Source organism: Pteronotus mesoamericanus, unplaced genomic scaffold (assembly GCF_021234165.1).
Source record: "Pteronotus mesoamericanus isolate MK-2021 breed Mesoamerican mustached bat unplaced genomic scaffold, CSHL_Meso_final contig_657, whole genome shotgun sequence".
Lineage (NCBI taxonomy): Eukaryota > Metazoa > Chordata > Mammalia > Chiroptera > Mormoopidae > Pteronotus > Pteronotus mesoamericanus.
This window is the reverse complement of record NW_026555229.1, coordinates 1,235,992-1,263,215: the sequence shown is the minus strand read 5'-3', so window position 1 is coordinate 1,263,215 and position 27,224 is coordinate 1,235,992. Positions and strand designations below refer to the sequence as shown.

The 27,224-nt window shown below is 43.5% G+C and overlaps 1 protein-coding gene across 1 annotated transcript in view; it reads left to right on the top strand.

Moving 5' to 3' along the window:
* Positions 1–27,224, top strand: part of PIK3AP1 (phosphoinositide-3-kinase adaptor protein 1) — a 97,125-nt gene that overhangs the window by 30,724 nt on the left and 39,177 nt on the right. The window contains exons 3-7 of the mRNA XM_054581295.1: positions 19,196–19,332; positions 21,770–21,914; positions 23,605–23,747; positions 23,866–23,998; positions 25,988–26,184. Coding sequence (XP_054437270.1) covers positions 19,196–19,332; positions 21,770–21,914; positions 23,605–23,747; positions 23,866–23,998; positions 25,988–26,184 — 755 coding nt within the window. The remainder of the gene's footprint in view (positions 1–19,195; positions 19,333–21,769; positions 21,915–23,604; positions 23,748–23,865; positions 23,999–25,987; positions 26,185–27,224) is intronic.

Sequence of the window (27,224 nt, the reverse complement as noted above, 5' to 3'; positions counted from 1 at the left end):
GAAGCATTATTTACAATTATCTTGATCTAGTTCAGTTTGGATGACCCTAAGTTCTGCTTCTAGGTTCATAAAATCAATTTAACTAGAACAGCATGGCAGAAATCCCCCGTGGTGTTAACTTGTGAAAATAAATGGCAGGTTATAGGTGACTACTTGATCGGTAAGGAACCAACAGGATGATGTTGCCACTGAAAGCATTACAATATTAAGCTACATTAATAAAAGTACAGCTCTCCAGTCTCGGGATATTGTAATTTCACTGCATTCTACCAATTAATGGTGTTTCATTTTGGGTACCACCCTTTTAGTAGAAAACTGACCAACTAGCATATGTCCACAGAAGGACAACTGGGATGTTTGGAAACATGGTGTATGAGCTGTTCTGTGGGAAGGGTGGTGGCTGTGTTCTGAGCGGCGGGGTTAGGGAGAACTGCGTTTCAGGTGGAGCTTCCTGGGAGGCAGGCATGCTGGACATTGCGGTGGAAGTTCCAACATTCTTCCCACGCTGGATGGATAACAGAGCCAATGAATGCATGATCCCCCTGGTGACAGGCATTGTGCACATAACATAAGTGGGGACAGTCAGAGTGAAGGGAAGAGTTTATATTCCATGATTGGGGGATATCTTTTGTTTTTTACCCTAGACCTTGTTTTGTGTCTAAAGCGAACCTGCAGGTTGCTACGACTGATCTGAGAATGAAACTCATGCTGAAAATGATTGAATAGGGCAGCGGTTTTCAGCCTTTTCATCTCAGGGCTCCCATAAACTAATTACTACAATTCTGCAGCACACTAAAAAATGGTTTTTGCTGATCTAACCAAAAAAAAGGTATAATTTTGATTGATTTACCAAAAAATAATAATAATAGTAATTATCTATCCTTTTTGCTCCAAAGTGACTTTAAAAAATTAGGTGCCTGTACATATATATAAGGATTTCCGATACCAAGAATTAACCAATCAGACACAACCGTATTATGTGATGTGACCACTGAGATGTCCTTCTATTATTATGACCTATATATTTATGGTTCAATGTAGGGCATTCACACCAGATAGCCATTGTGTTGGCTGTTGTCTTTTTGTTTTTTTTTAACAATATAAGGGAAAAGAGGTCAGTGCCCCTGAGTATACAGTCAGGTACTGCATGTTTTAAAAATTCTTATAGCACACAGGTTGAAAATCACGGGAATAGAGAAATGGAAAGAACCTGGGGCCTTGATGATGTCATTGAACTCTTATATTAGCCAACCCCCAAATCTACCAAACTGTTGTACTTTCTGTTCTGAGGGACAAATGTCTTTATTGTTAGGTTGGGACTTCCTCTACTTGCAGAAGAACCATGTGAACAGACTCTACTGGGTTGGGCAGAAGATAAACATGCACTTTCACAGAGAATTCCAAACGTCCATCAGTGGGGCAGACCCTTTCAGGAAGGGAGCTTTGGTTACTCTAAGTGTTCGAATAGAGGTTGACTATGATTTTTAAAAATCCCGTCGTGAGTGGAATTTTGGTCTAAATGATTAAGTGTCTTTCAAGCCCTGATGACCTAACAGTCAAAAATAATTTCTTCTTAGGTGTAAGTGACCATGAAGCTGAACCTTTCTCCAGGACATTTGCATTATCCCCTGTGTGATAACTCAGCTGAAGCTTTTATTAGTAGAATGTGGAGGTGGGGGAGGTTTCTGTGCCTGAGAGCCTTCCAGGTGCTCTTGCCCACTTCATACCAGTGAGCCGCTCTGCTCTCCCCACACAGGGGTCCGTGCCCAGCACTCCCACATTTGGAAGGTTGCTGAACCCTGACCAAAGGGGAACTCAACCATGTTGTGACTGTTGGATTTGAAAAACACAACAAAGGGACTGCAATATCACAGCGAGGAAAAGTGCAAAAGAGCAGGGTCCTGTGGACTGTGGGTGTTCACAGGAGGAGCACAGGTGCCGAGGGGGGTGGCAGACAGGTTGAAAGGTTGCAAGGATGACGGGGAAGCGGTTTCCCACCTGTGCGAACTCATGCTCCCTTTTGACAAATGTCCGCATCCATGGTTCATTTTATAAAAATAATAGTTTAAAAAATTTCAAAACACAAAATTATATCAGAATATTGACTAAGCTTTAAAAGCTACACAATTTCTCCAGTCTAATTTATCACTCTGGCAGGGTGTTCGCAAGCATTCCCACCTCCCCCTCTGAGACGATGTGAATCACTGGAATAGATTTTTTTCTTGATTATTCTGATCCCAGTGTTGATTAGGCTTCTAGTGGTTCCTGTAATTAATATAAAATAACAGTGAAGACAATATTTTGCCCTTGTGCTCTGGACTCTGAACCAGAAAGTATGTTCTCACACTGCGTATCTCCTGCTTCTAGCAGCCAAACGGGGCTTGTTGGGGGAGAAACGTTTTCAGAAGGTCAAAGGCCTCCATTTTTGTGTTTAGTGGTGTGTCACTCATGGAGTGGCAGTGCTAGACAGGGTCTATAAAATCAAATACTATACACAGAGGAAGACAACTGGGAACAGAGAAGTGACTCACCTGGGGTCCAGTGGTTAATGGATCGTTGACCTGTGTAGGTAGGAGTATGACAATCAGTGCTCAGTTTAATCTCAGGGTATCATTTTTTGTAAGAATTTGGATTTTCAAGGAAACAACATCTCACCGATTATTTTTAATTAATGAGAAGGATAAGTGCAAATAAGACGCAAAGGTGGTGTCAAGAGGCTGATTACTTTTAAATATTTTGTATGTGTGTAAGTGGGGCAGGTGACCCAACCAGCATTTGTCTCTGGTGATGAGAATTCTCTGTTGCAGACACTGGGCATGTCTGGTGTCAGGTTAGCCCAGTACTTCCCTGCTTCTGGCTGGGAGGACTGATGGGAAAAAACAAGCCGTATTCAGGGATGGGCTCAGTGTTCATGTTGGAGGCCGATAAGCAAGTGGCCAGCCTGTTCTGCTTTGTGGATTTACTTCCACTTCAGAGAGTGACCCTCTTGTCCCTCAGATGGGAAAGCCTGGTTCAGCTTAGTTGGGAGGGTTCAACTAGTTCCTGTATTTTCTGCCTTCTGCTTTCCAACTTCAGGCTGAAACAAAGCAGCTCAAGGGTTGGATTCCGGTGCCAACATGGAAACTTAAAACTCTCTGGAAAAGTCCCTATAAAGTGGAGAATGTCATTCTAGAAGTATAGTTTGATCAGCTTTCTTAAGCTGTTAATTATTAAACAAAATCAATATTTTTAGTTTAATTTTTACTCTTTTCAGTTAGAAAAACTGAAGGTCATTTCTTCAAAGACATCAACAACAACAACAAAAAACCCCACCGGAAATTCTAATGCGTATTTTTGGTGACTCTCTGGGAAGTGGAGGTTCCAGAAATGGCCTCTGAGGTGACAGAGGAAGAGGTAACAGTGTGGCTTCCAGTTTGTCAGGGGGTTCCTTTCCTTTCCTTGTAGGTTCTCAGTTGTTACTGTAACCAAGGCACGAGAGCCAGCAAGGTGGGGAGAGGCCTGAGCCAGCTGACCTGAGGCCATGAAAGCTGTAGTTTCCTCAGGTCACAGCCAGGCTAACAAGAGGACAACTCTGTGACTCCAGTCAGATATACTGGTCAGAAGCCAGCAATAGCCAGGCAATGGCCACTACCAGAACATTGGCCAAGGTTTTAAAAAAAAAAAATTAAAGTCGCAGAGACAAAGCAAGCAAAATTCCAAAACAGGTGCTCAGAACGTGTGCAGTGTAGCAAAGAGCCCGGCAATGAGCCTCTTTTGGGGGAAGGGTTTCCTGACCACACTCTCCTTGGAAGGCAGGCTGCTGCCAGTGGGCAGACTGAGGGCATGGCAGACACAGCGCCGCAAATGGAAGAAAGGAGAGCGGTTTGTGGCTGTAGATGGATTCTGACACAGCACAACCCACCTTGGCCTCCCCTCCAGGAAACAGGCAAACTAGGAAAGCCCCCGTGCCCTTGTATTTGTAGACAAACTGGTTTGGTTGTTTGAATTGTGATACTGCCAAACCATGGGTCCAGGTTTATGATCCATGCCCTTGGGGTGGACTTACAAAACTCAAATACCCGTTTGCAACAGCTGAGGCTGCTCCCATGTCCTGATCGCTAACAGAAGCACTTTGTTATTCATCATAATGGTCAGGGATATGGCAACTGCCTTTTAGAAAGCACTTATAATGTGTTAGAGAGTGTTTGACAATAACAGTTCTGAGAGGTTGGAATTATAATATCCACTTCACAAATAAGGAAAATGAAGCTTTGAGAGGTTGAGTAACTTGGCTAAGGTAACCAGCTAGTAAGAGCCAAGATCCAACCTCCATTGCCTGTACCCCGAATCCCTTGCTGTTAAGGATAACCCTGTAGGATGCAGCCATGAGAATGTGGCTGGCAGACCCCTGGCTGCTGGGAGTGGAGCTGTCCCAGAGCCCCAGGGCTGTGCTCTGAAACCATCACAGCATTTGACTGAGGCCAGCTTCCCACAGGCTGCTCCCATCCGATGGCTGAACACAGCAGGGGCACTGGAACAGCCTGGTTCCTGGAAGACACTGGTCTCCCAAGTGTCAGCTTCAGCTCAAGGATTCTCTGACAGACTTACAGAACTTATCCGAGACAGCTCAGTGCTCTGGGCCCCTACCACCCACCTTTCCTCCCCACCTTCTTCATTTGGACCCAGACCATTTGATGGGTCTCCCAGCCTCCCTCCCCATTTCTGCCTCACACAGTTTTCCTAATAAAAACCTTGCACGTTTAATCCCATTTTAATGTTTGCTACTCAGAAGAATTGGACGAACGCAGTGTGCCATGGCAAGTTTTCAGGGCGGCTGAGTTCAGCCTGCTAGTGTGAATTGGGAAGTTACTTTCCAGTTTCTCTCCAGATTCCACACTAAAATCTTCCAGGCGTGAAGCCTTGCTGTGGTCCTCCCTTGTGTTGTACCTTCTCCTATTACTAAGTTAGCGGGCTGGTCTTATCTCATCCATCATTCATCTATTCATGCAAGAAGCATTTATTGACTTCTCACTATGTTCTAGGCCCTGGGGATCCAAAGATGAATGTGAGGGAATCTGCCCTCAGGGAAATCACAGTCTGGTGAAAGAACAATTTGGTCAAGAGATAAATAACACTAATTGCTAATGACTCTTCAATGGTCATTATGACTTCCTCTCTGCCTGGTACTCTTTTAAAAAAGCGTTTTACAAGAAATCAACTCATTTTATACTTATAACTACCGTATGAGGTAGGTGCTATTCTAGAACAGGCCAGGCTGCCGGTTCTAAGAGGATACGACCATGCCCAGGGACTGCAGGCTTCCACTGTAAACTCTGAGACCAAAGCCGCTTCGTACCCACTTTAAAAATCCCCATTGGCTACCACAGTGAGAACAATCTCGCTGGGTCACCTGGTGGGTACAGAACACCCATTATATTGTGGGGAATCACAGCTCACTGCTCCTACATGGAGGTGGCTGGATCTCAGCTATTTCCTGTCTCCTTGGCCACCTGGAACATCCCTGAACCACCTTTGATGGTCTAGCTCTGGAATGCCGGTGCAGAGGTGCGCACCTGCCCCTTTCTATGTGGAGGGTCATTTTGTAGAACTGTCCATTTGGTAAATGAATAATAAAAATAACTAATACTTAATTTTGTCTAATACTTTTCAGTTTTCAAAGGGCTTCTATGCATTTAACAATTATTTCCAACAAGCTTGTAGCAGGCCAGGCAGGAATAAATATTCTCATTTTATTTATGAAAAAAAATTTTTTATCCTCACCCGAGGATGTGCTTATTGATTTTTAGAGAGAGAGGGAGAGAAACATCAATGTGAGTGAGAAACACCAGTTGGCTGCCTCCTGCATGCGCAGCCCAGGTATGTACCCTGACTGGGAATCAGACCTGTGACCTTTCGGTTAATGGGATGATGCCCCAACGAACTCAGCCACACTGGTCAGGGTAATATTCTCATTTTAAAGGAGAGAGCACTGAAGCTTAGAAGTCATGATTACTGAGTAAATGGTAGATGTGGGTCTTAAGTTCATGCCTTTTGTAACTTTGTTGAGTGCATTGTTCCAGAACCTCTCAGGAGCTGCATTTCTGTTGCTAGGAAATATTATACAATATCTTCAGAGCCTTGCCTTTAGTGTCAATAACTCAGTTTTTAATTACTGGGGGTAATCGGCATCCCAGGGTTAAAGGAGTTTTTATTTTGGCCCTTAATCGTTTAAGCAGAATTTGGAGTGCCATCTTATTGTTTTGTATTTCTTTAAGCCCATTACCTAGGAGGATCATACCCCTACCCCATCTTGGCCATACTGTGAAGTCAGATACAGCCTTAGGGGGGAGGAGTGAGAGAAAGTTACCCTTCCTATAATAAAAATGGAAAGTGAAACTGACCAGTCCAATTTCGTAGTTTCAGCTGGTAGAAGGCTAACGGCCAGCTGAGCAAGAAAATACCCACTCAGCCTTTCCTGGAAGTTTGAGGGTTGAGTGGTAGAGACAAAAGAAGGGAGATTTCTTCACAGTATCCGAAGCTCGGTTCTATTATCAGTAGTTACCTTTGACCTCTCAGCCCTTGGCTGTGTGAAAATGAACCGCATTTTCGTGGCCTTCGCTACACAAAGCCCATTTGTCTGTCCTGACAGAAGTAAATCCAGATGCCAGTGTCTGTTTAGATTAGAATTGATTCCTGAACCAGGAAACTAAGGAGAGGCTGTTTAAAGACTTGTTATTAATGGCCTCATTACAAGTCTGTGCCACGCCATTTGAACGAAATTTACATAGAGAGAGGAAACACATTTATAAGTGTCGGAAAGAGATGAAGAAAGAGGAAGCCTTCACCGGCGCTGTGGTATCTACAGCTTTATTAGCAACACTGGGGTTTCCTGATCGATGAAACAGGGGCCTGTGGGCCTCCAGCCCCGAGAGTCCTAGTTCCTCCCCAGTGGTGGCCTTTGGAATGCAGGTATGGATAGTGCTTCTTAAGGGTCTTGACAGCCTTGGCCAGTGAAGCTGTGCTCGGTTAGAGCGGTCCCGGAGATGCTGGGCCCCGGAGAGAGATGGGTTTCTGTGGAACCCATGTCCCATGGTGGGGCCGCAGACTTTTCCTGCACTCCTCCCCAGATTTATCTCAGAGGCTGGTTGAGGGAACTTCCGTCTGTGGCCAGGAAGCTGCCCACCCAGGAGAATTATTTCTCCACAGGGGTCATGTTTCCTGAGATCAGCTCTTCCTTCAGTCTGGGAACAGGTGAGAAGATAGGAACTTTGAGATCTAAATGTGGTTCTATCATTAAATCGGCAGGTAATGACGTAGGGCTCATCAGTTTGCGTTCTGAGCTTCCAGTTTTCCCCATAAAAAGGATAGTCATGCCTGTCCCATTTGCCTGGGGACACTGAAAGGAACAGATGAGAACAAATTAAAAAATTCTGAGACAGTGGGTGGTGTGAGAACTCCCCATAGCCCTTAGCTTCTTGAAAGAAGATGGCTCTAGAACTCAGGAGAGGGTTGGGGCTCTGCGGCCACGGCTGGGAGGGTACGAGGGCTGAAGGCAGATTTTATCACTGGTGGACAACCGCACATTGGCGGTCATAGCCGCCTCAGCCGTGGGACTATTTTTATTCAAGCTGAAGAGCAAGTAGGGTGAGTTGGGGAGGGGAAGGGAAGAACAGTCATCCTTTGCTTTAAAACAAAACTAACACTTTGACTAGTTCATTTACAGCAACTAGGCAGTAGCTGGATAAAGGTCTTAGAGGCCCGAGGTCTGCTCTCCTCCTGCCTTGCTCCCTTATCTTGAGCTTTAAGTGTCTTGAGGAAGGTCATGGGAATTACCTGGCGAATAAGGAAAAATAGCTCCTTGCATACATGAGCAGGGCAAGGCGGGTAGATTCTTGATCCAGAATCCTCTACCCAGCACTGCAAACCCACTGATGTGTGGTACAGCTGGGAAGCCTCAGGAATCTGCAGCTGGCATGGACCATCCAGATGGCAAAGCAGGTTGGATGTGACAGGTGAGCCAGCCTGTATTAGGAAGGGAAGTCGGCATGGCCTTGTGGGAGCAGTGGATTCAGTTTTCCTCCTCCTTTCTATTCCTTTCTTCTTGTTTCTAGGAAGGCAGAGTGGCCACCATGAGTTTATCTAAAGTCTGAGTTGGGGATATGTTCACAGGACTCTCTCTGCCTTACCTTTCTGGCATCATGAGGATGATGATGATGAAGGTGACAAGGACAATGATCAACGTCACTTTAATGAACTCACACTAATGCAACTAAATAATCGCCACCTCCTTCCTCCCCTGGCTTTAATGCCTGTAAGAGTGTGGTGGGTAAGCTGCTGGCATTCTATTGGCCCTATTAACATCGTTCGGAGTGGTGACTGTATGTGACTTTGGGGGTAGCTGGTGGCTTGCAGGTTGGGTATACTTGTCATTGTGTTGGGAGCTTTTTAAATGAAAGGAGTAAGTTGCGAGGGAAATTCAACACCCATTAACCAAGGTGAGTGAACAAAGAAGAAGAAAGACCTATGGGTGATGACTAAAATGAGAAAGCAGTCTTGATGTTTGCCAGGAAACTGGCAGGAGGGGGTGGTTATTGAAACTCAAGATCTGAGTCCCACCATTGCAAGCCTCTTGCCTCCCGGCCTCGGTCCTACATGCATTTGTAATAGAGCAAATGCCCCTTCATTGGAATCTGCACTTTGGATGTGTGGGGACAAGGTCAGGTCTGAGGTCTCCCTTTGTGCTTCTAAAGACACAGCAATAGCCATGAGACTGATTTTCTTAGCTACAAGCTGGTGTAGACAAGATATATAGAAGGAGAAATGTTTAATCTACTTCAGCATTTTGTGGACCATGCTCGTGATACACTTTTGGACGTCAGGTTGGTTATAGCTTCGTGTTTGCTCATGAGAGCGGATAGAGCAGGATGTTGGCTTGGTAACACTTTGTTAGCCACTAGCTTACATTACTTTAGATATTCAAAGACACTGCTTGCCCAGAGTGTGATGGCTGGTCAGCTGCTCCCCTTCTCAATTCTGACCCAGATTTATAAAAGAGCTGATGTGTTTTCTGTTTGTCTGGAATTATTTCAAAAACAAGCAAAGAAAATTCTTCAACCTTTAAAAAATAAAACTACCTTTGAATCTATATTTTATAGAATTTCCTGTCCTCATGAATACTCTTTGCTGACAGGTCTTCAATAAAAAGTCCAAACTCCCTGAATGGTATTCAGGGTTCTCTCTGATACCGAGGCTCCCCTGCCTGTCTTAACCGCCACCCCAATATAGAAGGCGCCCCCACGTTGCCTCCGCCAGCCCAAGCCTATCATTTGCTCTCATGTCCCTGTGCCTTAATCATGCCTTTACCTCCACCAGCAAAGCTTCCTGACCCCCTGTCAGCATTCTCTGTGCCGTTCAAGATCCTACTTGTCACTTTTGTGGGTATGTCCTTCTTTCTTTGATTTCCTAGTGGCCATAAACTGTGTTTTATAAATCTCTGCTTATTTCCCATAATGTTGTATTTTAAAGTTATTTCTGTCCTTACTTGTTTCTGGAAGTTGGAAAGAAGTTATTTCTCTCTTGTGTGGTCCCCCCAAGTTAGGGAGACCAGAAATTTCCTTACCCTAACATCACTCAGGGGGCCTAGGCTATTTGTTACTTATTGATAGGCAATAAATATTTGTTGAAGAAATATAAAGAAATATACAAGAAATAAAGAAATAAATCTAAAGAAGTAGGTTGGGTGGAGGTGGAAGAGTGCATGGGGGAGGTAAATGGTGAAGGAAAAAAAGAATAAAACAAGAAAAGAAATGAATTATGAATTATTTTATTAATTTGAATGAAAAATATACCTTTTTCACAAAAGGGTAACCTCATCACCCAAATGCTGTTTGACTTAATTAAAGTAAGTTAACTTGCCTTCCTGGTCCTTGAGGAAGTCTTTCTTGGTTTCTCAAAACTTCTATGCCAGTACTTTCTAAACACTTAAAATATAACTCACTTCATAATAGTGATATTTATGGTCTCACCATACAGGTTAGTGCTTGCAGGGAAGGTATCACATAGTTCTCAGTTTTTAAATTTATTTTATTTTTCTTATCCTCCCCCAAGGACATTTTCATTTGTTTTTTAAGAGAGAGAGGAAGGGAGAAAGAAAAACATTGATGCCAGAGAAGCATCAATTGGTTGCCTTCGCACACACCTAGACTGGGAATCCACGCTGGGACCACAACCTAGGTATGTGCCCTAACTGGGAATCGAACCTGCAACCTTTCGGTTATAGCACAACGCTCCAGCGACTGAGACGCTCTGGACAGGGTTATAGCTCTCAGTTTTTTTAAGTGGAGCCTCATCTTCCTAGTTCATTTGTAAGCTCCATAAGGCCAAGTCTGAAGTGGACACACTCTTGGGATCCCTGGTGGATCCATTTCATTCAGTAGACACTTGCTAGGTGATAAGGAAGCTCAGGTTTCAGCACTTTGTATGTTGGGCTTTGAGAAAGTTGTTTTGTGATTTCATCCTTGTAGCTCAGGTAAATAGTGAGAACCAATAGATGAGAAAGTTTATCCTGAGCAGATCAGCCTTTGAAAGTTCCTCAGACCTCAGACCTCTCTATATTCCTGTCCCATCTGTTAAATGTTAAATTTGGGTCCCGGACCCAGGATGCAAATGAAGAGGGAACACAGCCCCTCTCTTCTGTGGACCCCGCTGCCTAGGTTGCTTGTCAGCTCATTTCTAAATTCTGCCAATACACCTTGAGTCTTCTTTACTCTCTCTATTGTCAGCCGCACTGGAAATCCTGGACACAAATTGATGATCCCCTCCTGCTTCATTCCAGCCCAGAGACTCGCATGTTTTCCTGTCTGGTCCCAATGACTGTTTCTGTTTCATGCCATTTTTGGTTCAGTTGGTGAAAAATTCTTAGTTCTCAGTTGAAATTTATCTCCTTAATTTTCTTTGTTCATTTTCTTCTTCCTTGGCATCCAAAACTCAGAGAATATAAATCAACATGTTTATGATACAGGCCTTCTTCCCCCTTTCCACCTTCACTTTACCTCATTTCTAAAAATCTAATCAATGTAGCTTATCAAAATGAAGCAGTATTGCATAAGTCAGCTTTTCTCAAACTTTAGTCATATGAAAATCATCGACATGGTTTTTGGCTTATTTTTTTAAACAGCTTTATTGAAATACAATTTATATGCCATGCAATTTACCTGTTTAAAGTATACAGTTCAATGGATTTGGGGCGGAGTGTATTACATTATCAATTTTTTTAATTGTGGGAAAAATATACATAATATTTGCTATTTCATCCAATTTTCAGTATACTACTCAGTGACATTAATTACATTCACACTGTTGCGCAGCCGTCACCACTATCTATTTTTAGATTTTTTCCATTATACTATTTATAATATTTCCTTTAAGTCAACTCATTTTTTATTGAAATAAATTTATTTTAAAAGGAAACTTTGCCACTATAAATGAAAGACCAGCATCTCCTGACATAAAAAGAAGGTAGCTATAAAAATAAAACAACAAAAACCAAACAGCGTTACTGTAATTTGTATTAGATACTCAGGCCTGCAGAAGCCTGTGGGCTTGCTGGCCTCATTCTCTCTGTGGGGCAGAGGGAGGTACGCATGTTAAAGAGGTGTTAAAGGCACCCTCCTCAAATGGAGCCTTTTTCTTGATATAAGTGGGATTAAAAGAAACGAAAGGGGACTGCTTTCTCACATTGTGGCTCAGTGTCACTGAATGTTTGCTGTACACTTTCGAATCATTTCCTGTACCACGAGGGTACATGGCTCACGGTGTGGGAAACGCTGTCAGAGTGCATGAGAGCATGGATTTGGGGATGAAATTTCTATGCAGCATGTACTGTATGACTTGGATAACTTACCTAAATTTCTGTGCCATAGTTTTCTCATATGTGAAATGGGCAGAATTACTAGTCTCTTAGTTGTAATTACATGGAATCATATATGTTAAGGATTTTGCGTTGGCTAAACAAAGGGCAATTATGGTTGTTTTTAAGAAGGTTGTTTTTACTCTTCCCAAAGCTTAACATTACCTTAAAAGAGAAGTTAGCTTGTGTGCCCTGGAAAAAACTCTCCAAAATCAGCACACGTCATTCTCTTGTTCTCCTTACCCTACGCCTCCCACAGGCTGTCAAAATACCATAGTCTCGACTGTGGGTCCGAGACAGGAAGCACTGTAGTCTGACAAGTGAATTGAAAAGTAAGAGATTGCAGCCTTGGGTCAGAGGCCCCTCCAGCATTCAGGACTCTGGCTGGACCAGCTGGCATTCAGTGTCTCTTGACTTAAACTGTGTTGTTGGAATGTGCCTGCTGCCCTGGCGGCGGGTCGCAGTATTCCTAACCAAGGTAGCATTGCTTAGAATGAGGCAGCACCACCAGGCGTTGGTAAGTGAAACCCACATGTCTCAAGAGCTGCCGTCATAACCCCAGATCAGGAATAGCAAGTGACGCTGCTTCCTGCCCTGGACCACAGACACCAAGGGGACTGATCACAGACATGTGGGGCAAGTTCCTGCTCTGCCCCTTGCATGCTTGGTACATAACCTCAGCCAGGCTACTTCAATCCTCTGTTTCCACCTATGAAGTGGGAATAGGATGTTGATTTCTATATCACAGGGATAGATAGGGATAGTTGTGTGGATTAAATGAGATTAAGACCATTAAGCAGTCATCACAATATTCAATAAATGGTAGCTTTTATTGTTATCATTATTAGTAATAATAAGGAGTTTGTCAGCAGCCCTCTTATCTAGTATTCTGGCTTCATGTGGCTTGTTGCGAATGCAAGTGCATACATATACTCATTTTCTTTAAAATTCATAGTTTTTTTAGACCCAAATAATGTGGACTGCGGTGTAGGTGAATAGAAAATATCTTTTAGTTGTTGACAGATTATTATGATGTTGTTTAATATGTATAAACATATTCAACTTCTTATGCTTATTGTTCTTTCCCAACTCTGAAAGCAAAACAAACAAGATACAAATACAGGTATAAAATAAAAGGCAAACTGGTTACGTTCGTGTCATAGACAATGCTGGCTTATTGAAGCAGCATCGTGAACGTGGCACAAGGCTGTAGTGCTCACACATTTGGTTGGGTGGAGGGCTTGTGTTTTGGGGACTTGACTCTCCCCTGCAACATTGCTCCATGTGAAGTAGTGTGCGGGGAAAGCCTAATTCACTTGTCACAAATGCCTTATCCAGATACCCTGCTGCCCGCCTCTTCTTTCCTCATTAGCCCCTGACACTCAGCGTCGCATGGCCTTAGCTGCAAAATGGTTGCAAACACACACAGGCACCTCAGTCCTGGGGCAGGACCCAATTGTAACAGAATATCTTTCCATTTGCATCCCATTTTACAGGTATTCTTATCGAAACGAAAAACCCAAGCACAGATTCTCATAAGGGCTCTATCTGAGGACTTTCAGCCAGTTTGAGAAACATTGACTCACATCCTGCCTGGATCCCCCAAGTATCTGCACCAGGCTCCAATGTTAAACACAATATGAAAAAAAGAAATAGGCAAGAGCAAGGACCTGGATGAGAGCACAATAGCAGTTAAGAACTAAAATTGTCACTAAGGGGCTTGACAGCAAGGGCAAAAGGTGAAACACACCATGTGAGCTTGTTCTTATTGTGAAGAGAAAGCAGGCACGTTCTCTGAAGAGACAAACTTTTCCTGCCATTGAATTTTGGGGTCCTCTATAGATAAGACTTTGGAGAGCCAAATGCACAAAGAAAGTCTTTTTCTATAATTCCTCCACGATATCTCTAGATCTCATTAAAGCCAAGGATATATTGTTAAATTTAAAGCAGTGAGGATAGTATTGGTGTCTTAATAATACTTGATATTGGGGAGAATCCTTGGGGTTTTCAGAGGGCCTTCACTCAAACATTTACTTTTTGAGTCTCAGGAGAGCAAAGGTGACATTATCTTCAAGGGGCCTAGGGGCCGAAAGGGGTCTCCATGTTTGCGTAAGAAAGTTTGGGGCCACCTCACTCTGTCAGGTGGGTTTCACTAGTGCTTATGTCTGGGCTGGCATTTCCTTTGGAGGAAACTTTGAATCCCCTGAAGTGGTTGGACCCTGGCCGAGTGTGCAGTGCGCTGTGGAAGAGGCCAAGGTGGCGGGGAGGAGCAGAAGTTATGGTGTTGTCAATCAGCGCCACCAGAATCACCCCGCAGGGTTGGAGTGGCATTCTGCCTGGCTTCCTGAAATGAATGAGCTGCTGGTTACTATCTAAGGGGACTTAAAGAATAGACCTGCTGCAAGGAAGTGTTTATAGGGCCCATCTGAGCTCTGGGGACTATCTGCCAAGGGCTGCACTACTAGGAGCAATCTCATTCATGCCAGGCTGGTGAAATAATTAGCCAACATTCAGTTAGTACTTTTCTCCTCACCCCACCCTCATTATCAAAGTGCTTTCTCACTGGGGGAAATATGAAAATGCATGAAAGTTTGGAAGGAAGGAAGAAGAGAGTGAGGGCCGGAAGGGCCATGCACAATCCAACCGCACATTTTCTTCTGACCTTTTAAAATGCAAGTTTTCTTCATATGATTGAGATCCTACACTCTAAGATGTATGATTTTATATCCTGGTTTTTTGCTTCACATTAATGTCATAAGCTTTTACCTAAACCTCTTGGAAAATAATATTTTTAATATTTTTTCATCAGGTTATTTTCTGATTTTCATTGATGCAAAAAATGAGTTAGCAGACATCTTGGTTCATTATCTTTATCTATATTTTGAACATTTATTCTCCTCCTTAAGAGAGATTTTTAGAAGTAGAATTATCTAGCCAAAACTATGAACATTTTATAAACTTTCTCTTTCTCAGTATATGGACACATGGCGTTCCAGAATGGTCGTACGAGTTTACACTTTCCTCAGCATCAAATGAGAGTATCTGTCCTACCTCACCTTCAAACATTTACTTATTTGGAAAGGTTAAATGACAATGTTATTTACTTGTAATTCCATGGTGATTGGTGATAATGAATGATATATGTATATTTTCTTTGATGGGGAGGTATTTGTATTTCTTCCTTTGTGAATTATCTACTTACGGGCTTTGGGTGTTTTTAAAGAGATTTTTATGACCCCTTAATATATAGAAAGGAGATTAGCCCCTTGGCATATTTATTTCAAATTTTATCCCGTTTCTGATTTGCCATTGGATTTTCTGGTAACAATTTTACTGAGATATAATTTATATAACATAGAATTTACCCTTTTAAAGTATACAGTTCAATGATTTCTCTTTTTTGTATAGTCACAGGCTTGTGCAACTATTGCCACAATTATGTGTAGAATATTTTCATCACCTCAAAAAGAAACTCCATATCCTTTAGCTTTCATTCCCGGACCTTGCCCCACCCCACTCAAGTTCCTCAGTCCTGACAACCACTAATCTACTTTCTGTCTCTATAGATTTGCCTGTTCTAGACGTATCATATATTTGGGATCACATAATGTGTGTTTTTTGTGGTTGGCTTCCTTCACTCAGCATAGTGTTTACAGTGTTCACCTATGTTATTGCATGTATCAATATTTTGTAGCATGTATCAAAGTTCCTTTTTATGGCTGAATAGTAAATTTCATCAGTTGATGGACATTTGGGTTGTGTCCACCTTTTTGCTACTATGTTTAATGTTTCTATAAGCACTACAATTTAGTTTCTATGTTAAGTTTTTGTTTATTGAAATTTTAAATTCATGTCATCAACTCTATTGCTTGTTTGGATTATATTTCTTCCTTTGTTTAAGATTAACAAATCTTTCCCCAAACCAATGATAAAAGTTTCATCTACATTTTCATCTTTTTAATTTTTAAAATGCTTTATTTTATTTTTATTTTAATCTATAATTCACCTCAATTTAATTTTGGAGTTTGTGAGATTTACAAAGGATCTAAATAGTCCCCCCACCTCCTCCACCCCCAGCCCATGTAGCTAAATTTCTCCAGCACCGTCTGCTGAGTCATCCTTCTCAGCAAACATTTCCTTTATTCTGTGCTAATTTTTAACACTTTCTTTATCACATACTGTTTTTATGAGAATGAAGCTTAGTTTGTGGGCTATCCATTATATTTAACTGCTCTATTTAACTTTTTATGACTTTCATATATAATAGGACTACCTTTGATTGTTTTTTAAACTTTAGTTGGAGACATAATACCTATATAAATAGAATTTCCTTGGGTAGCAAAATTGAATATTATAAAGAAGAACATGGTTGCAATGACAATTTAAAAAGCAACGGAAGGAAGATTGTGTAGCTCTATTTGAAAATTGAAGAAGGTTTTTTTATATGATTATGGATTTAGTCAGGTTTTCTATGTATTTTGAAACAATTTTGGTAATTTATATTTATCTATAAAAATTGTATTGAAATCTTCAAAATTCTTAGCATAGAGTTTTCACATCAGTATGTTCCTAAAAATTCTTCATATCTGCCATTATCATCTTTTTCTCATTTGGCTTATTGATGTTTTCTCTATTCTTTAATTAATTTTATTTACTAGAGCTTTGACTCTTTGGTCAGCAGAAAAATGGGTCAGCAATTTGGAAGAAATGAAGAGGTTTTTCTTTTTTGAAGCAATGGTAGATTGTACTGTGGGTCTATCCCAAGGAAATTATGCCTGTATAATGAATTATAATATGTAGATCAAAACTATGAACACTAAAATGACAACAAACTCACAGCTATCAATAACTGAACCTAAAAAACAAAAACAAAAACAAACTGAGCCAACAACTAGAACAGAATCAGAATCATAGAGATGGAGACCACATGGAAGGTCATCAGCGGGGAGGAGCAGGGGTAAGAATGGGGGGAAAGGTACAGGGAATAAGAAGCATGATTGTTAGGCACAAAATAGACAGGGGGAGGTTAAGAATAGTACAGGAAATGGAGAAGCCAAAGAACTTATATGTGCAACCCATGGACAGGAACTAAGGGGGTTGGGGGATGCTGGGAGGGTGCAGGGCAGAGGGGGATAAAGGGGAGAGAAAAGTGGGACAACTGGAATAGCATAATCAATAAAATATACTTAAAAGTAAATAATAAATTAGAACATGTAATTGACAAGAGAATGTGTTAATGATTCTGGACCAATAAATAGTTTTGGGCAGCTGTTTTACAGTTTTAGAGTAACTTATTGAATGCTTTAAGTCAATGGGGTTATTTTCTCATTCAGGAAGAATCTCAGAAATGAAAAGTGGGAAGTTCAGGCATCTAATAATAAAAAATTGAAGCTTGATGTAATGGTATGTAATTATTAAGAAGGAGGATATTCATTATCCCTGATCTTTTGGCTCTTTCATTCATAGGCTCCATGGTAGGTGGGAGTCACTTGTGTAGCATGTATAGCTCAGTCCTTGGGGATGGACCCTAAGTGTTTTCAAAGTAACCGATCAAAAAGAGAAGGGTGTGGGAAAGAGCAGATCCAGCAGAGAAAATGGCAGCCCTCAGTTACCTTGGCTTGGAGAACAGGGAGGTGGGAGAGGACTGCATTTAACCTTTGCAGGGAGCCGTTAGCACTGAGTGAGGGGAGTCAGTAGGAATGGAAAGGAAAGGACAGATGTAGGAGAACAATGGCTCTGATGTCTAGAGTAAAAACAACACTACCCTCCTTGGAACTCCCAGAGTCCTTTGCCCCGTCTGTTAGCACTAAATTCTGCCTGGATCCTTGTTGCACAAATAAGATCAGAGTCCTGGATTCGCTCAGCCTGGCCTCCTGGAATAATGCATCTTGGGGGAAAACACAGAGGGGGAGGAGCAGCAGGACTGCGTGTCTCAGTGCCCATCACACTCTGGGGTCGTGAGTAGACATCTGTCAACACAGATGTCAACTCTAGGACAGGAATTGGAAGCCTCAGCCCCTCCCCCAGCCTAAGCAGGTCTTGCGGGTCCTTGCCTAGGACCTTGTCCCTAGCTCTCCTCCCTGCCACCTCAGCCTGAATTCAAGATTGTGGGAGCACAGCCTCTCTGCTGGCATGAACTGGAGTCTGGGGTGTAAGCCTGTGGTTACACCTTTCTGTGGTGACATATCGGTGGCCTGATGCACCAGCCATTCTAGCATTCTACGAGGACTGCTCACCATGAGCTCTGTGGAAGCCAGCTCCTTTCCTGGGAGGCCACCGTGTAGGAATCAGCCAAAGGAACCCTGACCTCTCACCCAGCCACCGTTTTAGAGTGTGGGTGCTATGAAAGCAGGATTCATGTCTGATTCATCCTTAGATCCTCTCAGTACCTAACATACTTGGCTGGCTCTATAAGTGGTTTAGGAATGCAGAAGAGCAAGGCCAAGAAAGAGTAGTGAACCTTCCCTCTCCTCTTAACAATTCTTGACCATTTGTCTCTCTTTGAGGATCTGATTAAATCTTTGAACTACCTCCAGAAAAGTATAGGCAAACACACACACACGCACACACAGAATCTTGCACACAGGTAGCCTGTCAATGGATGGATCCTGGCTAAGAGCCCCCAGCCTTACAGTTCTGGCAGGTTCCACTTACACCCTCTCAGCATCATCTCCTGTGTGCCATGACCCACGCACTCTGCTCACCTGGTCTGAATCTGTGCATGCTCTAATCTTTCCACAATAGAGGTGTTGGCTGTGGTACTGATCTGGAACCTGGTTACACTGACCTAAGATTTGTTGAAAATGATTGCTTTTCACTGTTGCTCTGGAGGGGGTACATTGGCTGGCCATGACCTTGAGGAATCATGGCTCCCAGGACAGCGCAGGTTTAACTTGATGTTCGAAAGATGACTTTTAAGTGGACAGACCATTCTTGACACTACCTAAAAAGAAGGCACCTCCTTTCCTCACAACCACCAAAGCCAGCCTGGCAGGAAGGCCAGAGGTAAGGCTTCCAGAAGCCTGTTGGCTGAGACTAGACATGCCCACCTCAGACAGCAGCCTGCCTCAGCCTTTCCTCTCCACCCTCACCCTTTTACTGTCACCCTACCCTGTGGCCTACGTGGTGGATGACTCTCCTCCCATTAGGTCCTCTTTCATGATTTCCTGAGTCACTCCCGTCAGTTTGTATTTGTTTAACATTCAGAGCCATTTCCGATTTGGTAATATTTGGGGTTTTCATGGTGTGGAACGTACCCATCAGTTCTCCTTCCTTCTGTCCCATTCAACAGTGTTTTCTGTTTCATAGATTCTGGCTGCGACTCAGTCACTGACACTGAGACTGAGGACGAGAAGGTCCTGCCCTCCTCGAAGCAGCAGAGCCTGCCGCTGGAGACTTCACCTGGGAACCTGATGGTGGTGCAGCCAGACCGCATTCGCTGTGGGGTAGGCCCTTCGGGGGCGGGTGGATGGATGCCAGAGCACGGGCTCTCAGGCTTCTCAGGAGATGCGTTTGTCGGGGCGAAGGGAGTCGGGTTCTCCAGTTGCGCCTCAGTGTAATCCCAGCCTTCCTGTGGCGTCTCCCCTGTCTAGGAGCTGCCCTGGGAACCCCAGCGTCTGGGTCTTGGGCACACCTCACTTCTTTTAGTCAAAGAGAGACGAGCCCAGGAATGTGTGCCATCCATGTAAGACTTTTCATTGGATCCAAAACTTAGAACATGTGGGAGATCAGCAGACACGAGCATTACTGTTCACTTGTGCCTCCCATGGAGTTAGAGGCACAGCTCGGTTCCTGCCGGCATCAACACTGTGCTGGGAGGAAGGAGACGTGAGGCGTTATGAAAGCTTGCTTTTCTGTCCACTGGCCACCGGCATGGCCCAATGAGTGCTATGGAGCTTGATGGCTTAAACTTGCGGGCCAGTATTGCTTGCTAAAGGGGTAAGAGTAATGCCTAAGCATAATAATAGTATCATTTTTCAGTGGTGAGACTTAAGTTAACAGGCAACTTGCATAAGAGGGCTTCTGTCATTTGAATTCTACCATAGTATTCATAGTTTCCCGTAATCTCTCCTTTCCTAATGAACAATGGGAGATATTAGTTCAGAGCAGCAAAATGCTTCCGTGTGGATACAAGCCCTTGGGTAAGTTCGCCACTCCGGGCTCCTTGAGACAAGAGGGCGGGAGAGCTGTGACAATGGGAATCACTAGTTTCTTTGACCTTGTGAGTGGTTTTCCGTGCAGCCTGAGGCCACAAGGCAAGGACTGTCTCCATGAGGGTTACACACTGCTGATTGGGGTTGGAGTGAACCCAAACGTGTTTGTTTTGGACGGCTCAGTGTTTTAAAAATTAGGCATGAGGATCTGTGTTTCCAACTCTCTTTGAATCAGAATCTGGTAATGCCAAGCCTGAGATGGTGGCTGGGCTGAGCAGCCTTTTAGAGGGAGCATGCATCTCCCAGTTCACTCCATACGCCTTCCTGCTTCTCATCCTGAGATCAGGCTGAGGGGGTGCCTTTCGGTGGCAGGGTTGGAACTAATGAACGATGCCCTTCACGGGCCTCGCTGATTCTCCAGGCTTTTGTTCCTTTTCCCATCCTGGATCCCATTAACCCAGGCTACTCCGCGTCATCTCCTTTAGATCTCTGGGTCCTGGGGCAGCTGGGCTGGGATTGGGTCCTGACTGCCAATAGAGGAGACACACTCATTCTGTCTGGCTCCCCATGCTCCCTGCTGGAAGGAGCAGGCCGGACAGGACTCGGCCTGCAGCACGAGTCAGGTTAACCACAAACACATTGACATTCAGCCTCAGCAGCCCCCAGGAGCCAGGACCTCGCCCCTCCCTCACCTGTTGTGAAATCACAGCCCTTGTCCTGAAGGGCGCTACGAGGACTTTATAGCACAATCTTAGGATGAACATGTGGGGATTAGCTTTGGCCAGATATATCACCTTTTCTTGTTTTTTGAGGAGGCCTATATCCTTACCAGTTCAGTGCCTTGGAGGAGCATTCCCCAGCCCAGTAACACAAGACATTTCCATTTGGCTGGCTTGGCAAGAGATCTTAAAGCAAGACAAAATAGCTACATAGGTTGCTTGGTGCCTTTGTAAAGTTAACCCTCCAGAAAGTTATTTTTGTCCTTCTGAGAATAGCATTCAGCTACAGAACAAGAGGGCTTCTCTAGGCTGGTGCCTCTTACACTGTAAGGTGTGTGGGTCGCCCTGGGCCTTGGTAAAATGCAGATTCTGGTTCAGTGGGTCCCGGTAAGGCCTGAGTGTCTGCAGTTCTAACAAGCTTCCAGGGGTGTGGTGATTGCTGGGGGGAGGGGGTATAAGGGGACTAAATGGTAATGGAAAAGAATACACTAAAGATTAAATTTAAAACAAACAAACAAACAAGCTTTCAGGGGAAGCCGATGCTGCTGGTCCCTTGGCCTCACTCTGGGTAGCAGGACTAGTCCAGAACTGTGCTTCTCCAAATATCTGTGGCAAAGAGCTTTTTAAAATTTTATTTTTTACTTTCCAATTCTGCCATGGACTGATGCTTTTATCAAATACAATAAAAAAGAAATGCTATAAAAGTGAAATAAGACATAAAATATAAGACCTAGTTTTAAAAATTATTACCATTAGGTTCAACATATATAAGATTATTCCATCAAATTATTATAAAGGTTTATTAAATGTTTACTCTTGGTTTTTGTAACTTGTATCATTGGGACCTGCAGCAAAGAGTGGCTGCCCCTCCCTGGACTGCAGACCCCACCCTGTTCTAGAACAGCTTCCCTAAATAAGGCTGGGGCTAAGGGAGCCGGAGACCCTCTGGCTCAGCACCCTAGGAGGGGACCCAGGAGGAGGAGGGGATGATGACTGGTCTCCCATTCCAGGTAGAAACCACGGTCTACGTCATTGTAAGATGTAAGCTGGATGAGAGGGTCACGACAGAAGCAGAATTTTTTCCAGAGGATTCTCCCTCAATAAGGGTGGAAGCCAAGCTGGAGAATGAGTACACCGTGTCCGTGAAGGCTCCCAGTAAGTAGCCCCAGGTACCTCCAGAAGTTAGGCGGCATGTTAAGGAAGAGGCCCCCTCTTGCTTTCGTTTACTTGTCCTGCCTTTACGCAGCAATGAGCAAAGTGACAGCCATGATCTGCATTTGGAAAAGGAATGGCGGAAACATCTCTGCGTGATGGGGGACAATGGCTATATTAAAATTTTTATCATTATAAAGTTAATATATTAAAAAAATTTTGGAAAATAGAGAAAAGTCAACAGACTACCATTCAATTTTTGGGGACTTTGTTCACAATTTTTTAAAACATAGTTGTTTCAATATTCTCTATTACCTGATATTCTGTTTCTCTTTATGTAATCTAATATTTATTCTCTCTCCATACCTATACCTCCATGCTATTACATGGGCTTTGTAACTTTTCATTTTATAACACATCTTTTTTTTTCTTTTTTTATAACACATTTTTTCTGTTACAAAAGTAATGTATGTTCAGTACAGAAAACTTAATGAATAGAATAACCATAGAGGAAAGTAAGTAGAAAATTACTGATGTGCCCACCCCACGGGAAATCACTAAGTTTCTGTATTTTTCCACATCTGTGTACATGGCTTTGTACTGTCTCATAGCCCACTTTCATTGCCTAGAAAATACCTGGGAGTGTTTTCTCACATTAATAAATATTCTTTTACAACATTATGCTTAAAGGTTGCAAGGCAATCCATTGTGTAGATGTGCCATAGTTCATAAAACCAGTTCCTTGTGCTGGACTTGTATCTTATGACTATAATTTTTAAAGTTGCATCATACCCAGTTGAAAAGAAGTCTCATCTTTTAATATTTCATTTCCTTGTTGCATACTTATGTAATTTCTGATTTCTTATTGTCTTCTTATTTTAAATCATAATATATTGAACATCCTTATGCTAGCAGGGTATTTTTTTCCTTTTGTATTTAGGATTATTTCTTCAAGATGGAATCCCTGAAACAATGGGTATTTTTCAGGATCCTGGAAAATAATGCCTAATTGCTGTCTGAAATATTGCTATTGTCAAGTTTATTTGCTATTCCATCACCAACACTAGGTGTTAGCATTTTAAATATTTTTGCAAATGTGATGTTTTAAAAAGTAACCCATTGTTTAATTTGCATTTCTTTGATTACTAGTGAGGTTGAATGTTTTTCCATGTTCTCTACTTGTCGCATTTCCTCTTTTGTGAATCGAATCTTTGTGGTTGGTGTATTTTTAATTTTTTCTTTTCCCCTCAAAACCCCTTCCTGTGGTGCAGAAGAGAGCATGCAGGGAGAGCTCATAGTAATAACAGCAGAGCAGTGAATCAATTCTACTGGCCAGATGTGGTGGAAGTATGGAGTTCCACCTGCCAGGATCCCTCCCACCTTCTGGCAACCACTGGCCTGTAAAAAGTGTTTTAAATTCAACTCTCCTTCCTGTTTATGGCAGCCCTGGGCCTAGAGTCCCAAATAAAACATGAAAATTATTCAAAAATTAAATTTCAGACCCAATGAGAACAACTGCTGTGACTCAGAGCTCTGCCATATCCTGCTTAGTCTGCTCGTCTTCTGCTTTCGCCCTTTCCCTCACTTCCCCATCCCCAACGCACTTCCAAGATCTTTCTTCCAGCCCTCAATTAATTTCTTCACCCTTAAGATGAACCTATAAGCACTTTTCTCTGGACACTTGTTCTTCCAGACCTTTCCTCTGGGAATGTTTTTCTGAAGATATATTCTGGGGATTTAGTGGTGTGCGAAACCGTTGTCAGCTATTACACCGACATGGAAGAAATTGGGAATTTATTGTCCAATGCTGCGAATCCTGTGGAGTTCATGTGTCAGGTAAGGATGTTGAAAGGAAACCTGCTTTTTCTGGGTGTGTCATTTCTGCTCATGGTTGATCTGCTGAGTGGGAGATAGCTTGGTTTTAAAGCCTGACTGTCTTCACTTTTGTCTTCAGGCCTTTAAAATTGTGCCCTACAACACAGAGACCCTTGATAAACTGCTAACTGAGTCCCTGAAGAACAACATCCCTGCAAGTGGACTGCACCTCTTTGGAATCAACCAGCTGGAAGAAGAAGACATGATGACAAGTAAGTCAGCCGTGCAACCTCAGGAAACCATCCGGGGGTTGATTCCAGGTTCCTGCTTCAGCGTCCACTCAACCTGGTCACCCTGCTCCTGGTTCCTGTTCTACAGCCCTTCCTTTGAGGAAGATTCATTCTTCACGGGCTGGCCAGCGATTTTTCTCAATTGTCAATCTGAATATCTCACCCATTACTAAAAACCCTTTGTAAAGTCCAAACTCCTTAATCTGTTTGCAGAGCTCTTCCCAAAGGCCCCTGCAGTGTTTCAGCTCTCATCTCTCTCCACTCTCTCCCTTGGCTTTTGTGCTTTGCTCTGCAGAAGGTATGAACTCCTTTCATCTAATGAAAATTCCAGCCTACCTCTTGCCACCTTGACTCTTGGGAGTCCGGTTTTGCCTGCCTTTCTTGGTTGCCATTTGCCTGGCTAACTCCTCTTTGCCCCTCTGCGGCACTTCCCCTGGAAGACCTTCTCAACCTTCAGTAGGTTCCACCTGAGTGCTGTGGGCTCCCCTAACATGTTGGGGATCCGCTGCCCTTGGGCTCCTCAGCCTTGTCTGTCTTCCTTGCTAGCTCAGTGACGGCTGAGACTGTAGCTGCGTGGTCACTGTAGGTTTGAAACAGATATTTGTTTGATGAGAGGGGAGCAGACCTGTGTGTACATGCAACATGGCTGGAACTGGGAGAACCACTTGCGTGGGGATGGTGCCAGGCATGCTGGACAGGATGCCTGTTATGGTGCTTCCGTGGACACAACTCTTCCTTTGTGCTGTAGTTGCACTGCATGGTGGGACCCGCTTCCCTATCCCCTCTGCCTGTGTTCCAGCCTCCATAGCCTAAGAGAACCATAGGGTGAGGTTATATTAATTCATGTCCTTCTCCTGGGGCCAGTCGCCTGTTGCCTCTCCCCATTTTCCTGCCATGGAATGTTCTTGTGTCACTTCTTGCAGGTGTTATTATTCCTTATTCTTAAACTTGGGGCTCAGGAGGGAGTATGTCATAGCCTTACAATGTGGGATCCTAGGGATATTTTCAGACCCTTATTCCCAAGGAGCTAGGTTTGTCTTATTAAAAAGCGTGGGGTGTGTGTGTGTGTGTGTGTGTGTGTGTGTGTGTACATATATATATAATGTTTACATAGAAACATATACATACATGTATTTATTTTTCTATATTATATATATCACTGTTGAGTTTAGAAATCAACTTTTAGGAAAACAAGACAAAAAATATTTATTGCCCAACAGTACAACAACCACGTCTATTTCCTTGGTCGAATTTAACTTGCTGTATTCAGATGTTAGTAGGTAGAGGAGGTCATGGGGATCCAGTGATTCTCAAGGGTACTTTGTCTTTCGCGAATTAGAGGTTAATGTACCTCCTAGGGTTCACATACATTAATAAAAACATTAAAGCCTGTTTTAAACAAGGAACTTGCTGAATACCATCATATTAATCCTCCCAGATCCCTTTGAGATTGTCTAAAAACACTTTCTGGTTCAAAACTAAGACCTGGGGAAAGGCTAAGTAACATACTCAGGATTACCTGACATACTTTATGAAATTGGGAATAAGAGTTATGAAGATGGACTTCTTTCTTTTAATTAGCACAAAGCAATTGCTTTAAAGGGCATTGAAATTTGCAGAGAAGGTCAGAACATGTTGTACTTCGTGGTTGCTATTTAAGTCTTTAGAAAACCAGCACATTTTTGAATTAGTGTTATTTCTCAGGAATCTCTGGTCCTTTTAGAGAAAGAAGGTAGGATATTAATGATTAGATTTTCTAATTATTTAACATATCCTTTCTTCTGTCACCGGAGGGCATCATTTTCACTGATGCCCTGAAGGAAGCTGGCAGAGGCTGGGGCAGCTGACCGAGAGGTGGTGATTGAGTGCCTGCTGGATGCCGTGCGAGGCTTGCAGCTTCGTCTTCCTGGACAAGGCTGCCCTCTGCCTTCACTGTTATCTGTCCATTAAGTTTTCCTTGCAATTTTTCAGATCAGAGAAGTGAAGAGCTGCCCACCTTGTTGCATTTTGCTGCAAAGTATGGACTGAAGAACCTTACTGCCTTGCTGCTTACCTGCCCGGGAGCCCTACAGGCATACAGCGTGGCCAACAAGCACGGCCACTACCCCAACACCATCGCCGAGAAGCATGGCTTCAGGGACCTGCGGCAGTTCATCGATGAGTATGTGGTAAGGCCAAGGTGGGAGAGGCCCCAGGGCTGGAAATGAACTTTGTGGTCCTAGGGTGGGTTTTTCACCAAAGACGTGGGCGGATTTCATCTCTAGCACATCCTTGTTTGCCTCTTCCAGAGGAGCCTGTATGTGTGTGCTAGGGAAATGAGCCCTGGAGTCACATGTACCTAGATCCCAGTTCCTGTACTAACACTTGTCAACCACATGACTTTGAATAGATCGTGTATCCTCTCTCTCAGTTTCCTAATATACAGAAGGCAGATAATAAGTTCTTTTAGGACTATCCCACCTTTTAGGACTATCAAAAGATCCATAGGTTCTTCTGAGGATAAAAGGAAACAATGTAGGTAACACACTGAGGTCCATCTGCAAAGAATTTAAGGAGGTGTTTCTGGAAGGAATCTGCTGCAGGTTTGATGCTGATCCCCTGCACACCGCGCTCCACCCCCTCCTCCCCCACCATCACCTCCCCACCTACTTCCAATACTTCCAAGGTACCTCAGCGGGATGCTCCCAGCTGCCTCGCCGGCCATCAGGCCCAGGTGAACCATGTTAGGATTGGTTCCTCCCTTAGCAGAGAACGCCAGAAAGCTCTGCACCTGAGGTTTCAGGGAGCCCAACTGTGAAGTCCTACCTGTGGACATCCTGTCCCTTTAAGAGACTGCCTGTCTTAAGGTAGATATCACCTGCGCATCTATAGATATGCCCAGTTTATCGGCTCATCTGGTTTTGGACCCCACACCTTGTTTCATCACAACTTCTGATCCTTCTTTGGGTGCGCTCTCACCCCCGGCTAGGCTTTATTTCATGCCCCAGTATTGCTTCCATTGCCTGAGAGGCAGCTATTCTTCCGGGCTCTACCCATTTCTGGTTTTCCTCCATCTTCACGATTTACAGGGGGGACATGGGAATAGCTCGGCATCTGGAATGGGGCAGTGACCTCAAAAGGAGCAATAAATGCAATCCTGTCTGCTCTCCACCTCCAGACAGGAGTGAGCCTCACACTGGCCCAGCAACTTAACTCTCTGCTCCATGTT